This window comes from Hyposmocoma kahamanoa, unplaced genomic scaffold (assembly GCF_003589595.1).
Source record: "Hyposmocoma kahamanoa isolate Upper Pololo Valley unplaced genomic scaffold, ASM358959v1 180, whole genome shotgun sequence".
Lineage (NCBI taxonomy): Eukaryota > Metazoa > Arthropoda > Insecta > Lepidoptera > Cosmopterigidae > Hyposmocoma > Hyposmocoma kahamanoa.
The window spans coordinates 1,389,559-1,405,260 of record NW_020653711.1 but is presented as its reverse complement, the minus strand read 5'-3'; the positions used below and the strand labels follow the sequence as shown (position 1 = coordinate 1,405,260).

The 15,702-nt window shown below is 35.7% G+C and overlaps 1 protein-coding gene across 6 annotated transcripts in view; it reads right to left on the bottom strand.

Annotated features, from left to right (window-relative positions):
• The window catches only part of LOC113225961 (E3 ubiquitin-protein ligase siah-1-like), a 31,733-nt gene that overhangs the window by 13,632 nt on the left and 2,399 nt on the right, over positions 1 to 15,702 (bottom strand). For 5 of the 6 annotated variants that reach the window (XM_026458450.1, XM_026458448.1, XM_026458449.1 and 2 more), the window contains exons 3-5: positions 9,154 to 9,294; positions 6,671 to 6,856; positions 65 to 130 (exon numbers count right to left, since the gene is read on the bottom strand). In XM_026458450.1, coding sequence (XP_026314235.1) covers positions 65 to 130; positions 6,671 to 6,856; positions 9,154 to 9,294 — 393 coding nt within the window. The remainder of the gene's footprint in view (positions 1 to 64; positions 131 to 6,670; positions 6,857 to 9,153; positions 9,295 to 15,702) is intronic. The other variant, XM_026458452.1, reaches the window with a different exon arrangement.

Sequence of the window (15,702 nt, the reverse complement as noted above, 5' to 3'; positions counted from 1 at the left end):
TCTCGCACCAGAAATTAAAAGTACATTTGATGTGCAGGATACGAAAATTAGGTGGTTTAGATACCTTTCATAAGGTGGTGGTGGTGCACTCGGTAGTGGCGTAGAGTGCGGCGATGCGCTAGGTGAAATTCTGCCAATAAACAAAGTATATATTTTTAAAAATCAATGCGTCACTGGCATTCGAGGTGACAGCAATTACTGTAAGCTGTTGCGACTTTGTTAGAAACATTGATACTATAATTTGGGCACAATAATGTGTGTGTGTTTAAGTGCAAGATTCACGGGTTTTACGACGGAAGAAGGGTGTAGAAAATTGAAGGTACGTGTTCGATACTGCGCACGAGGCACCGGCAACGAAGCGTGCTGCAATAAAAGAAGTTACGAGTATATTACGACTATGACGACTTCAGCATGCCTAAAGACGGTAAAGAAAAACGCAAGAGTCGGCCGAAGAACACGAGGAGTACAACATGAAACGTAACGGCGCGATAGAGCATAAGACGTGTGCCCGATTTTACCTTTCAAAATAGAAAATAATTTGTTTTACCGTGAATTTGCTTTTATTTCGAGCTACCACCACACAATACTTTGTGTTTAACCGACTTGAAAAAAAGGAGAAGGTTATACGTACGGCTGTATGTATGTTTTCAGATAACGCCGTCAATTGTGGACCAATTATGAAAATTCTTTTTTTGTTTCAAAAGGTGCTCTGTCGTGGTGGTCCCATTGCCACTAAGTGAGAATCTGATGAGGGAATCGCATAAAAAAATCGAAGGAAATCCTCAAATTTTACAGGCATGTCCGTGTATTCACCAATTTCTCCATCAATTGCGGACCGATTTTGAAAATTCTTCTTTTGTTTGAAAGGGTATACACCCGAGGTGGTCCCTGATACTGTTCTGGGTTCGTTTCGGCTATCACTAATTACTAATTATTTTCCGCAAATAAAAGTCGACTTTTCACTTGACACAATACGTGAAATCAACAAATCACCGTTACTATGATATCAACAAATCACCGTTACCATGATAACCAGAAAAGGAAATATAAAATGTGCAGTAAAGTAAATTACAGTACCCGTGTGACGGTGTGATCTCCTTACACCGTCATCTCACCTCTTTGTATCGCGTCTCTCCGCCGCTTGTATCCTATCATTTTTCTCATTTTGTTTTCGTACCACGGTCATTCCCAGCTCGACCGCCATAACAGTTGGAGCTATTTCAAATTCTAATATATATATATATATATATATATATATATATATATAATACTCTAATAATTTCTGTTTCTAACCTTCTTTTAATGAACCTGGATCCTAGTAACCAGTACCTCGGCAGTTAGCTTGTGGTCTTCTAAGTTACTGAAATGTCTCTTAAGTTACTCATGTCCCTACAAATTTAATTAGTAAATTAAAAATATTAGGCATAATCTTTTGTTCTTTTTTTGTAAATTTATGCTCGTTAATATTAACTTAATAATAACTTACAGATTAACACAAAAGTAGTTTTGCATTATGGCGAATCCTTCAATTATTTTAAAAATAAGCTTATAAAATGTTTGTTCGTAACATAGGAGACACAAAGTTGCTCTTTATTTGACGTGTATTAGTTTATTGCCTTCAATTTTATTTATACATAACTAGTATTATTGTAATACACTCTAAATAACCATTTTCAAATAAAGAATATGCATTTCGTTAATTCTAACAATTATTTACCTAAAGGTAACTTAGGGGACAAAATCTATGCTATCAGTAGCAAAAAATTTGAAACCGATGGTTATAAAACAGAAATCTGCACTGCCAATGACAGAATTAAATACCCTAGTATATGTTATAATAAATAAGATAAATAATACTGCTTATTTAAAAAATAATTATTTACAATTTTCTATTCGAAATTCTCTGTCAGATGTACAAAGAATAGTTGATTGACCCATATATATATATATATATATATAATCGCTAATTGTGGTTCTTTACTACGTTTATAATCATTAAATAAACTAAATCATGTGTAATAATTTATAAGTCTACAGCCTTCGTGTCTACTATATCTGTAATTCAGTTACTCGGCCCATTTAGGGGTAAGTGCCTTAATAATAACGTGTAGGGAGTGTTTCCTACTGTTGTACCTGTTTTTTTACATTTACCTTTTTATTGTTACAGCCCTTTCTTTAAACTTTGCTTCTTTAATAAATTTTGTGGACCGGAAGTTTCCCGGAGTTTTCCCGAACCTGTTCGGCTAGTTAGGGTTACAACCCTTTCACCCGTATGGTGAACTGTTTTACAAATAATTTTAAAAATTACCACATGTATTAACACCAAATTTTTACTAGTATTTCACTGTTAAATACTCGATATCCAATTTAAAGAAATAAATATTCATGATGCGTCCCTATAACAGAAAAAAATGTGAAAACAAAGTTTGGCGGGATTGTTGACGTTTAGTGTTTGATGAAGACTTTAATTGTGATAGATGACATTATTAATTAATTTCTGTAATTATTACCTATCATATCAAATGATCGTCAGGATATGATTTTTCAGATGGTGTTAAAACTTTAACATTTGATATCTTAGGTAATGAAACTATTTTTAACCGACTTCAAAAAAGGAGGAGGTTCTCAATTCTTCTGTATGTTCTTTTTTTTTGTATGTATGTTACGCGATAACTCCGGTATTTGTGAGCCGATTTTCATGATTGTTGGCAGAAAAATTGTTGGAAAGGGGGTCCCATTTCATTTTGAACAAAAGCATCCACCTCGATGGGTGCCTGTTCACGCATGAACATTCATTTTTATAAATAGCGCCTAACTTTCATTTAGGAGCAACTACTTTAATGGTTGATTTTGCTTTTTCTCCAATTCAAGGCGTTTTTCTCTCAAAATACTTTTGAGTAGTGAGAACCGATTTTTATTATCTCCTGTGTGAAGTCCTGTATAGTGGCGAACTAGGGGATATTTCAATAAAACTTAGCAAATAGACGTAATTCCACTTACTTTTGAGGTCGGTTTTTTTAGTACTCTGTACTGAGATTATTCCGGATTTAAATCGCGTATATTTGTTTTTTCAAACAAACCGACGTTTCGGGCTCTTTACAAGTCACATGGTCACGGTTGACTGAGGTGGTACAGTCTTCAATCAGTTATGTCTAATATTGATGCAAACCACCCTATTTTTTCACTATAGTTACAATAGTTATTAATTAAATACCTTATTTTTAATTTTACAAAGAAAACATTCCAATTTACGCTACATTAAGTTTTACAAATTATTTTATTGAATGAATTTTTATTAAGTTCAATTTATTATTAATTAATAATAGAAATTAGAATAAACTAAAACATATTAATTAGTACTGCAGTCTTATGTCTGTTTGGGATTTTTCATTAGAGGAAATACTGGATCCCAAACTGGTGGTACGGAGAAACCATCTTCCCTGTTGAAATTAGGATGCTTTTTTAATTTCAAAGGCCTCTCGCAGCATCCTGGGTAGATAACGGACTTCTTTTGCAAGGACCTGGGGTTTGTCAAACTTTATTGAATGTATAGGTTTGTCCATGACATGCTCGCAGACTGCAGGCTTAGACTAAGAACTCGATATGTGATATCTTATTGGAATCACAATCTTATTGGAAAAAAGGTCATCAAAGTGAAGGTCGTTGCACCTAGTGATTGTTTTTTGGAAAAAAACTTATTCATTATTAAAATTCTTTTTGGAGTAAAATATCAAAACACATAACTTTATTCAATATAGGTTGTATTAAAACCTTTTTTAGAGCGTTACATTATGAGTTGCGATAGGATTCGTCAATTTTCTTCCTCGCGACTTATAGTTTTTTTACGCCATTTTCGCAAATTCATACGCAATTTTCGAAGCGTAAAATACTATTTAAATTTCTCAGAAGTGTTCAGGGTACTCAGAAATTAATCATAATTGTAGTCTAAACAAAAGCTATTTAAGCGCCCAACATGGGCCTTTTTTCCGCTGCTACAACACACATACATAACTTGGCGTCAGGCAGTCTTGCGTCTGCGACACTGCTTTTTTTTTCTTCTTTTTATTATACTACATATTTTTCTGTTATGTATGTGTGTCTGTAGATCCAAATAAACGTTTTATCTATCTATCTATCTATGTATAGCAACAGCTGATAGCTCTGAAATGCCATACAATGTCCCGCAACAAACAACGAAAACAGCTATGTGAATTCTAAGAACGTAACTCAGTCAGCGATTTTACGTTATCTCTTGTTACATTCACAGAATTATTATGATTTAACAACTATGCTAACCATATTTTGTGACAACTTGTGTGCCTTATCACATTTTTATGACATACTCGTACATAGGTATCCCTGTGTTTTGTTTATGCTTTTCTAACTACCGACTAAACAATAATCTCAATGTTATCACTTACTTACTAACAAGCTCAGTAAGTCAAAATAATATTTTAATCTCATTTTAAACTTGTGCTTGCCACTTGTACATACAGTTCTTTTTTATAAGATCAAGTGACGGAACATACAAGTCGTGTGCCTGGTGGTAAGCTACATGTCTATCCATAACAGTTGCAGTGCCGCTCAGAGCTTTCTGCTACTGCGCCTGTCAACTTGAGACATAAGTTAACAAGTCCCATGTGCCTGTAATTTTACCAGCACCCTTACCCTTTAATATCGAAACACAGTAATGCGGACATTGCTGCTTGGTGGCAGGAATAGGTAAGGTAGAAGTACTTCCCTGAACGAACTCATTCGTAGGAATTTTACTGCTACTACGAGTAAAATTTGTACTGAGGATTCTGTGGGCATCTATAGAAGAAATTGCACCAATCATTTCTCTTTACTACTTACAATAATTTAGGTAATAATATCAGCAAAGAGTACTAGGCTTTTGGTTTATAAAAACAATATTTATAGTTGTAAGTACGTAATTTATTTGGCTCCACGTATAGTATAGTATAGCATAATCTTCTTAAACAATTACAAAAAAGGCAGTTGTTGCAAAATTACCAAAAAATGGGAAAACGCTGTAATATCAAACTGGTCTGATAATATCGTGCTGGTGTAATAAAACCATACCCCAATAAATTTATGGGAATTCGTTCACTGTTATATATGATATAAACACAAAACTAAATTTTTTATTTGGCATATTATTCGTGTGTATTAATAAGATTCTAGAATATTGGCTTTTACAGCCAGATAATCGAATGCTAATATGTTAACAATAGAGTTAAACAAATAGATACGTGAATAACATTTGCCTGGCTTGTATTTATTTTCTTAAAGAACTGGCAGACTTAGTAGCTCTGAATGAAAGTAAAGATGTTTACGTCTTTAGTCTTAAAAATACTTCAGTATTGTCGATACATTGCTTCGGTATTTGTTAGCTTTTTCCCCTTTGAAATTTTTGCTTTTATACGTGTGTGTATATATATTACTTTATTTATTTGTGTATACGATACCGATAACGTTATTTATTATACGTGTCATGGCTTAATTACTTCACAAAGTCTGCGGATATTCTGATGTATATACGGGAAAGCGGATGCATGCTTCTCTGAGGCTGTCTGAGTGTCGAACAGTTGGGGTTCCGCCACAATGTGATTTTTATTTGTGGTGAGAGTACTATCTCAACATCTGTCGACCTTCACGAAGGAGTTTTGGCCGAAGAGTGTCATGTACTAACGTCTCCGAAGTTGGCTAACTGGATACACATGTTGCGTCACACATCGCAGACAATATGTGTAAATAGTAATTACTAATTAGTGCTTTATTATATTCATATGTATTTGTCTGTAACGTATGTATTTATGGGTTTTTGTAACCCGATTATAAATAAATAAATAAAAATTACCTCTCTCTTGAAAAGTTGTCATTTTGCAGATGTGGCCTTATTACACTAAGGTTGCGACGCAAAATGTGGTAGGTTGAATGTACGTACGTAAAGTGAATAGTAGTGTCACATTTTTAGCACTGATTTGCAAGAAGGAGAAGACATGTAATTTCATACATCCATGTGGGTAGGTAATATAAGAAGGCTTTTGTCGGGTGGGGATATTTTGACTCAGCTCAGCAGCAATCGCGATAACGTACAGTCAAGAGCTCGTCAAGCTTGACACTTTGTACTTTGGACCGTTCTTATTGTAAGCATAGAGTTGGATTTAAGTCTTAAGTGTCAAGCTTGATGTGCTGTTCACCCTGTACATGATAACTAATAAGTGAGATTTAATAATGTTGTAAAAGTATAAGGCTAGGTTCAGATGGCAGCATACATATAGAACCGTCAAATACCGAAAGGCTACGCGCGGTGAACTTTTTTTTATAAATACTGTCAAATAAGTAATAGGTAGGTACTCGACCAAACCAAAAGACAGTATTAGTTATTTGACAGTAATTATTTCGAACAGATGTCGGATAGAGGACGGGAATAGACCCCCAAGTACTGTCACGGCCTATAATCGTAAACGCGCGGCAACGCGCGTTTGCAAAGGTGACGCGCGTTTTGAAGTATTTCCTCCGAACGCGAACGGTATCGCGCGTACATATGAACGAAAGTGTATAAAATGCATGAATACCTATACACGCAATTTGGAAACGCGCGCGTATTGTCATATGAACTTAGCCTAAATAACAGAAAATAATAGAATAACTTCAGACAACTCACTTAACTTCATTCCTGCCTCTTTGCATGTTAACAAATACGAAGTCCTCTTGAACTTTATTTGGTGCAGAACCCAGTGGACTTAGTGCGTTGGCTTCATTAAGGTTTGGATACAAATTGGCGGTAGAAGGGACCTTATGGCTTGTTGTTGCTATTTTGCTATTAAAGTTGATGTTCGTTGCTCGGGAACTGAAAACAAAAACAGTGGATTTTGCAAAATTTATTTATAAGTTTCTCAGGTTCATTCCACAAATCTGCACTGGTAGGATACCAAAATTTAATATTGCCGCAGTAGAGCTCCTTGTGAAAGAGTTAATCTAGGAAAGTACTGCCACCTTACCTATTTCTGCCGCCAAGCAGTAATGTCAGCATTACTGTGTTCCGGTATTGAAGGATAAGGGTGCTGGTGAATTTACAGGCACATGAAACTTGTCAACTTATGTCTCAAGGTGACGGGCGCAGTGGCAGTGCCCCTAAGATCCTTGTGATTGAAAGCTCTGAGTGGCACTGCAACTGTTATGGACAGGCGTGTAGTTTACCATCAGGCACACAACTTGTGTGTCCCGTCACTTGATATTATAAAAAAAAATACGAAACATAAGCAACTTGTTCGAGTACACATTTAACAATAAATCAATATTTTATAGTAAATCCAAAACTCCATATTAAATCAAAGAGAACACAATTAATTAATCTATGCGTCGTCGTGTTGAGGACGTGATATTGGCGCTGAAAATCAATATAGGTGGTTTCGGCAAACAAAGAATCTGTAACCTAAAAATTTAATATATAATTGAGTAAAATAATATCTTGGTGGGGATTTTTTCCACAAATCCCCACTGTAACAAGTGCTCCCTATCAACCGACCCGAGAGATAAAGTTCTCTATATGCTATACGATCGGGAAAGTAGACGAATAGTGAAAGTGGATCGATCGGGAAAGTAGACCAATTGTACCGAAGGGGTGCTATGTCAGGACACTGCGGCTGGCATCTCCAGCACTAGCCCGGAGAGCTAGTAGAGGATAAGGTACATATTCTCCGGTGCTCCAGCTCCCTACCCTAGGGGTCGGTAGGGAGAGTCACTATAATCAAAATTATTGTAGCAAGTACTACGTCAGTGGGGATTTTAGGATTTAGGACAGTGTTTTTTTTTATGGAACAAACAGCTTTCACAGATGGCGCTAACGGCAAAAAAAAACCCTGTAAACCCAATACAAAGATCGACAAGAATAGACAAATTCGTAAGTCCTGCTGACTCAGCCTGTAGCTCAGTTGGTAAGTGCGGTGGCCTCAATATGGCAACAGGCGGTGGTTCGAGTCCAGTCGGTTGGAAGGAATTTTGTTGTTATTCGATTAATAATGTGTTGTTCGATCTTTGTATCAATAATAACAAGAGTGGATTTTGTTAATTTTAATACCATTGGGTGTAATGTGTAATGTGGTTGGCACTAGGGGTTCCGGAACCAAGCATGTTTTGAAGAACCGGGAATTTCGGTACTTGTCTAAACGGAACTGGGATTTCCCTGTTCTTTCGGTACTTGCGGTACTAGCTATTTGTTGTTCAATGGTGACACAATCAGTGAAGTAGTAAGCAATAGTACTCGACGGGTTAAGAAGGTGATAAGTTTCAAAAGTAAAAACGGTAAATATTGGAGCTTTTTATTTAAAATAATGTAGTCCAAATCAATCAATTTAATTTTTCAGCCTACCTATTCTTGGAAATTAAAATAAAAACATAAAAAAGCTTTTGCAATCAAAGAAACAGAAAATTATACTTAAACCTTTAATTTTTAGGGCAATATCAAATTGAAAACAAACGTGCCTTTGGTCCGTAATTAAAATCGAAATTACACTACCGACTCTGATTCCCAAAAGTACCGAAATAATCGGGAAACAATTTGGAATTCCCTGTTTTCTTGTTACAATGAAAGAATCGGGAATTCCCGGTACTTTCGAGACTGGGATTTCCCGGTTCTGTACCATAGTTGACACTATACAAACACAGTGGCGCAATGCTGCATTGAAAGAACCTTACGTCTATCACATTATATAAGAAGTGTTGTGGAGCGCAAGCAACCGTGGTAGCATATAGCATGAACTAAATGATGAATGAATCATGGAATGAATCATGGAATGAATATGGCATGAACACAAAGCTTTTTTGTTAGTATTTAAAATAAAAATATGACTTGTACCGCCATCTAGTGTATCATAAGGAACAACCCTTGAAACTGAACATCCGTGTTGAATTCTACAACTATAAAAGGAGGTAGTGTCTATGATACATAAATTCACTTGTTAACCGCCATTTTCACGAGTTTTATGATTAGATGTTTTTCCAACCGGCGCGATGGTGACTCTCTTTCACAGACAGACGATAAACGACCTCAACGGAAATGGGGCATTGTATGGTGCGAATAAAGGACAAATGGATCGTGATAGTGAGGCTGGCATAAAGCATTAGGCGACATGCTTTGGACTATACCTTGAAATATTTGAACTACTGCCAGGGTTCGTCTTACTCTTCTCAGCGGAAACACCACTAGTCGAAGGTCCATATACTTGGGTGAAAAGCTGCTGAATTTGCACCGCCATGATGTCGTCGATTTCTTTTTGGTTTGCCGCCCTATTGAATAAAGGCGGTGTGTTATTTGATACTAATCTACAATAAACTTGGGAAATTAAACTGTTTTTTTCTGATCTAAATAGCATAACAAATAGAATATTGTTTTTACAAACATGCCAATGTAAAAAAAAGTTTCGGGCCCTTCACAGGTCCTATGGTCACGGTTGGGACCCGAAAAAATAGAATAGAATAAAGTTTATTGCAACTATGGTATAAATACATTGGTTACAAGTAAATAATAATAAATAATAAAGAGCTTTATTTATCTACATTTGCATAACAATTTAGTCTCAAATGACATCATCTATAGTTACATATATTGTGTAGAGAAAAAGGAAAGAGTCTCAGCTTAAGCTGTTTTTCAGACCCTACATTTTTGAAGAAACTCGCTACATTCCAATGACAGTAGTTGTATGACGCGTCTCGAGCAAGTCCAAAAAATTATCACTTAACTATAAATATACACATATATCACTTAAAGTTATAATCCTATTGTCACGATGGCACCAGTGCTAAATAAAACGTTCCATTTCACAATACTCCAATTTGAAGTTTAGGCAGGGTATGAATAGTACCTAAAAATAAAAAATATAAGAATTTAAGCTACATTCAATTACTTGCCAGTCTTTGCCTCGAAAGTAGCCAAAGCATTGCATTTTCTTTTGAAAGTGCAAGACAACTTTCAGTTTCTTATTGGAGGAGGCAAATCATTTCAGAACTTGGATGCAGCAACTTTGAAGCTACCGCGCTAAATCGTTAATCTAGGAGGTGGTGATATCTGTAAGGTAGGATGCCGTATCGACCGTACATTGCGTCAATCCCTGTCGTTCCAATTAAATTTTTTAGCCAGGTATAATAGTATCACATGGACCCTGTCAGGGTATAGCAAATTGTACTTAAATCTAGCATGGACCAATAATTCTAAAGGACTGTTATCTCGATACAAGACAGCATAGTCGGGTCTTTCGTACCTATCGTACACCAGATGTCGCGACACACCACATAGCTACTTTTGCATCGAGTATATAACCAGAAATGGAGACGAAATGTCATTAAATTTGTTTGATTTATTGAAGGTCATTCAACAGCATACAATTTAAACTTAAAAATCTATTTTACATGACTTAAAAATCTATTTGTCGTGACAAAGTGTGATGTAATAATTACATTCAACATAAATAAGTATATTACAAATTAGTACCTAAATTTAAATAAATTTACTAAGTGGTAATAAAAAGGGCAGAATTATTAAAAATAATAATAATAGTAATACTAATAATAATAGTAATAAATACAGCTTGAGGCGGCTGGATTTCTGTGGCGTGTCGCTTCCAGCACAAATGCAGAAGGCGGTCCTGCTCGATACGGCACGTATTGTTCGCCGATTCTTGGACCTGAGTCCCTGACCCCGGCCGACTGTGCCATTGCCGGGAAATACCGCCTCTCCCATTTAAAAATTCAAAATTAATTTTTTAGGCCTTGGGAGAGGCGAGAGTTTAAAATAAATACGAAAATAGTAATAATAATAATAATAGTAATCATAAATAATGTAAATAGTAGGCAAAATTTTATAGGAACAATTTATAATTTAAATGATCGTGACAGAGGTATAAAAAGGAAAAAAAAAATCAAGTATCTCAAGCTTAGGGTAGCCAAATTGCTCCACTAATTCTTGGCTTAAATGAGTATTTAGGATGTGCAAAGATATCAATGTTACTGAAAAACTTATTGTACGTAGTTGTAAGGCGCGAAACAATCTCATTCTGGCCGTAGTTCGTAAGACTTGGTGGAACGTAAAATACTTTATGAAGTGGGTTACGACGGCGACTATAGAGCACAAGACGAAACAGGGAAATGGGGAAGGGCTGTCTAGGCGAGTATTCACAACATCGTGTAGGAAGGCCTTATCTAGGAGCTATCTCCTGTCAGAAAGACTATGCATACTGAAATGTTTGCAGGCTTCCTCATATGTGGTGAATTTTTTTTTACTCTTATAACTTAGGAATTCAATGTACATTTTTTGTATGCGCTCAATGTGCTTATCATACAAGACGTATCGGGGCGACCAGATGACACTACCAAATTTCAAAATACTACGCACGAAGGCGTTATAAACCATTTCTAAACTTTCAATGTCAGAAAACTGGTTACACACTCGTTTTATAAACCCTAGGTTCCTGTAGACCCTACTGACAGTAGCAGCAATATGTTTGTCGTACATCATTTTGCTATCTAGGATTATACCGAGGTCCGGTATTTCGTTACATGTTTGTACGGTGTTATTATTTATATTATAGCCGAAGGATACGGGGTTGATCTTGCGAGTGAAAGTAATTTTGACGCATTTATCAATGTTAACACCAATTCTGTTTCGCTCATAATACTCCGAGAGTCGGAAGAGGTCACTCTGTAGCTTTAGGCAGTTTTTGAAAACTATTCTGCCAAATCATTACGGTGACAACTGCGCTCCGATTGCCAAGCCCGAATTCGAATCAGTTGAGGGGTGTCGTAATTTGTTTCATTTCAAATCGACCAATTTAACTTGAGCTTTGCTATAAAGGATGAATTCAGTTTTATTGTTAGCATAATCTGCGTAATTGCCACTTTTCAAAGAAAAAAAAACTTTAGATGCCAATATCTCAACATACTGCTTCCGTGGCCCAACTGCAACGAGTATATATAACCAGACATAGAGACGAAATATCATTTATAATTTGTTTGAAAACTATTCTGCCAAATCATTATGGTGACAACTGCGCTCCGATTACCAAGCCCGAATTCGAAACAATTGACTTTTCATTTCAAAACGACCGGTTTAACTTGAGCTTTGCTATAATAGTTGAACATTGCAAAATTACATATTTAATATTTAATTACCAATGAAATGTGATTCCGTTTGTTTTGTAATTAGATATTTTGTTGTTTTTTTCCACACCACTTAATGGAACAGTCCCCATTGTTAGAGATAATATTATCTAGAATTCCTATAAATACAAAATATTTTTGGAATATATGGAGATACATACACATCTATATAACACATACACACAGGTCAGTTGTTGGCGCTGTACTATTTCAGTTTTCTAATTTGTGATTTCAGCGCAAACGAGAGTTGATATTTAAAAGTGATATAAGGCCCATTTATCTGATGAGCTGCCATAGATGGATGGCCGTTATATCGTTTTAGTTTCTGGTTATATACTCAATGTATTTTTGTAACTAATTTGATTTTCATTGTCAAGTTGCATTTGTCAAAGCTGATCTCATTTCTAGTGGTAAGAAACAAATCAACTAGATGGCGCTTATTGCACAGATTTTTATGAATAGTGTCGGCCGTTCTTTTATTTTGTTTAGGATTTGCGCCATCTACCCATATTAGAAATCGTCACTTTATTTTATTTAAAACACACAATGCCATCTATCGACACGCATTTTTGTCAAAGTTCAGGGGGCCTACTATGAGCTCTTATAGTAATCCTGTTTAAGGCCGTAAGTTGGATAGCATGTCAAATTCGTACTATACCTCACACATACAATTCACTGTCCATGCAGTTTACGTTCCTCATCCGAAATCCGTTCACCTTTTCTTTCATAGTAAAATCGTATCATGACGTGTCATTTGCTGTGCACATGGCGGTCTCATCTGTCAAAATAGGCAAGTCAAAGAAAGTTACTCCGTGATTAACTGTTTTTTGAAAGTGTTGAGATTTTGTTCCATTTTTAAGAAATTTCGTTTGTTTTATTATATTTCCAGTCTCATAATTATTTGTTGTCTTTTTAGGTTATATAGCAAATTGTCAATAAATAAATACTATTAACTATTGAACTTTTTTGAATAGTTTTGTTCGAGTTTCCCATGTACAGAGTATTGTTGATAAATTATTAGCATGAACGTAATTGCAATTTTTAAATTGTATTTTAATAATTTTATTGACTTCGCGAAAATCGTAAAATAATATTTAAATTGTGCCAAATTTGACTTTAACGCATTAATCAATTAAAATGTATGAATACAAGATACATTCCAATTATGCTATCAAATTACAAACTCACCGTATTCATACTAACATTTGGAAACGGGAATAAACGCGTTTACATACGAATAGGTATTTTTCACACCTACCTAGTTTCCCGACGTTTCGGCCAAATGCACTGGCCGTGGTGAGCCGTGGTCACGGGCTGACTGGTGGGAAACTAGGTAGGTGTCAAAAATGCCTATTCGTATGTAAACGCGTTTATTCCCGTTTCCAAATGTTTGTACAATGCAACGCAAAAGTTGAAAAGTATATAACACCTTATTCATGTCAATGACAATGACTAGACATGACATGTAATTTTGTCTTACGACAAATTGTACAGTATGATTGAAAAGTTGCCGATGTTACAATATAACGTAATTATATTTTTATACTGTTACATGTATGAAAAAAAAGAGTATACTTATACATTATTGTATTAAATGAATTTGGCTTATTTTAAATCTCACATTAAGTAAAATCTTCTTTCATTTCATTGGGTTACACCACTTTTGCGTTGATAGCCTCAATTATTGGTATACAGTAAAGATTTTAATTATGTTCGTTCTAAGTGAAGATGAAAATCACATTAATTTACAATATTTTTAATTACATTTTAATGTAACAAAACATTTAAAAAAAATTAAACTTCAAAGTTATTAATAATATATAATGTATATCATAAAAATCGTTAAAAAAAGGAACGTTACCATTTCCATTACAAAATAAATAAATATATAGTCCATTAGACAGGGTTATTTGTTAAATACTAACAACCTAATAGGACTATATTACTAATATCATAAACAACATTTTATTTTTGTTTCATGACTTTCAATAAGTCATCACACTTTACTTTCGAACAAAAATTAAAATATTTAAATAGACGGCTCTCAACAGTGCTAACCCTGTGCAACGCAAGAGCCCGTGTGGTGGTCATCGGGCACCTTATAATAATTGTAGCGAAAGGCTGTCACCTACTTAACGACTGGGAACACAATTAAGTCGGGCAGAAATAAACTTTTATGTCCATGTCATAAAAGCGAAAGACTTTGGCTGCTAACAGATTGATTGCATGTTTTGAGTCGTTATCCGAGAACTCGACTGCATGAAGTTGATACCGACCTCACGCATTATATGCACGAACTCGAACGACTCATGCAGTCGAGATCAACTTAATGCAGTTAATTCGTGAAGTCGTTATCCGAGACCTCGACTGCATGAAGTTGATGACGAACGAATGATTATAGACGAACTCTTTCACAAGGAACTCTACTGCTACAGACGTGTACATAATATAGCATATCAATTTGAATACCGCTAACGTTGCTAAAGGAATATATAAAGTTGCCTTAAATTATTGAGAATAAGGCATAAGATTGCCTTGCATAGTAACAGACCGAAGTAATCTAAGAACTTAAGAATTAATATATTATATATATTTTTTTAATTATTTATTTATCTCCACAACATAATACAAAGAAACGTTACAATTACAGTAAATATACATTATTACGTAAGCTTAGAGTAATGTATTGTGGGAGACTGGAGCCCAAACTAAGCAGAGCTTGTAATATGGGTCTCCAGGCACCCAACCCCTAGGATAGTCATGTTAGTAGTAATGTCGAAATACAAAGTACTGAGGAGGAAGTAAAAAATAAGTAAACTTTCGAGTGAGTAAGTGAGTGTGTCTGAATGCGTGAGTGAGTGTGTGCCTAAGTGTGTGAGTGCTTGTGTGTCTGTGTGTGTGCGTGTGTGTTTGTGAGTGTGGAAATGTGAGGTTATTTGACGTCTTTTAGTAGATTTTCAGTCTCATCGTAGTTAAGGAGCAAGAGATATCTGGTCAATTTTAGTTTGCATTCGTATTTGGAGACTTCACAAAAATTAATATGTATAAGAACTTAGTTCGAAGAAAATCCGTCAGAAACAATTAGCGCCCAGTTACACGAGGAGAAAGTTTTCGCGCGGCCGCCGCGCGGCGACCGTCCAGTTACCACGCCTTCATGTACATTAATGGCGAATCTAAATTCTATTTACTAGGCAACAACATTTAAATTCCTCTGAATAAAACTGCCGCGGACTCCGCTCTAGACCGCGCGGTCGTAACGCGTGCCGCCGCGGAGATCAAATTCAAGCCAAACTCACCCGCGTGTCCGGAACGCTCACTTAAGTTAAAACGTAAAAGTTAAACAAATAGAGCGTATTTTGCCATGACAGACGTACGCGGCGGCGATGAAATTCGTGTCGAATAAACGCGCCCTTACTGTCAAATAAGTAATTCGAGTAATATAATTCTATCTTATTTGACAATTGTTTCGACCTGTGGACGCTGAAGAGTCGTAGGGGCCCTAGGGGCCTCTGAATCAATTGGGGGGGGCGTTGATGCTGTCGT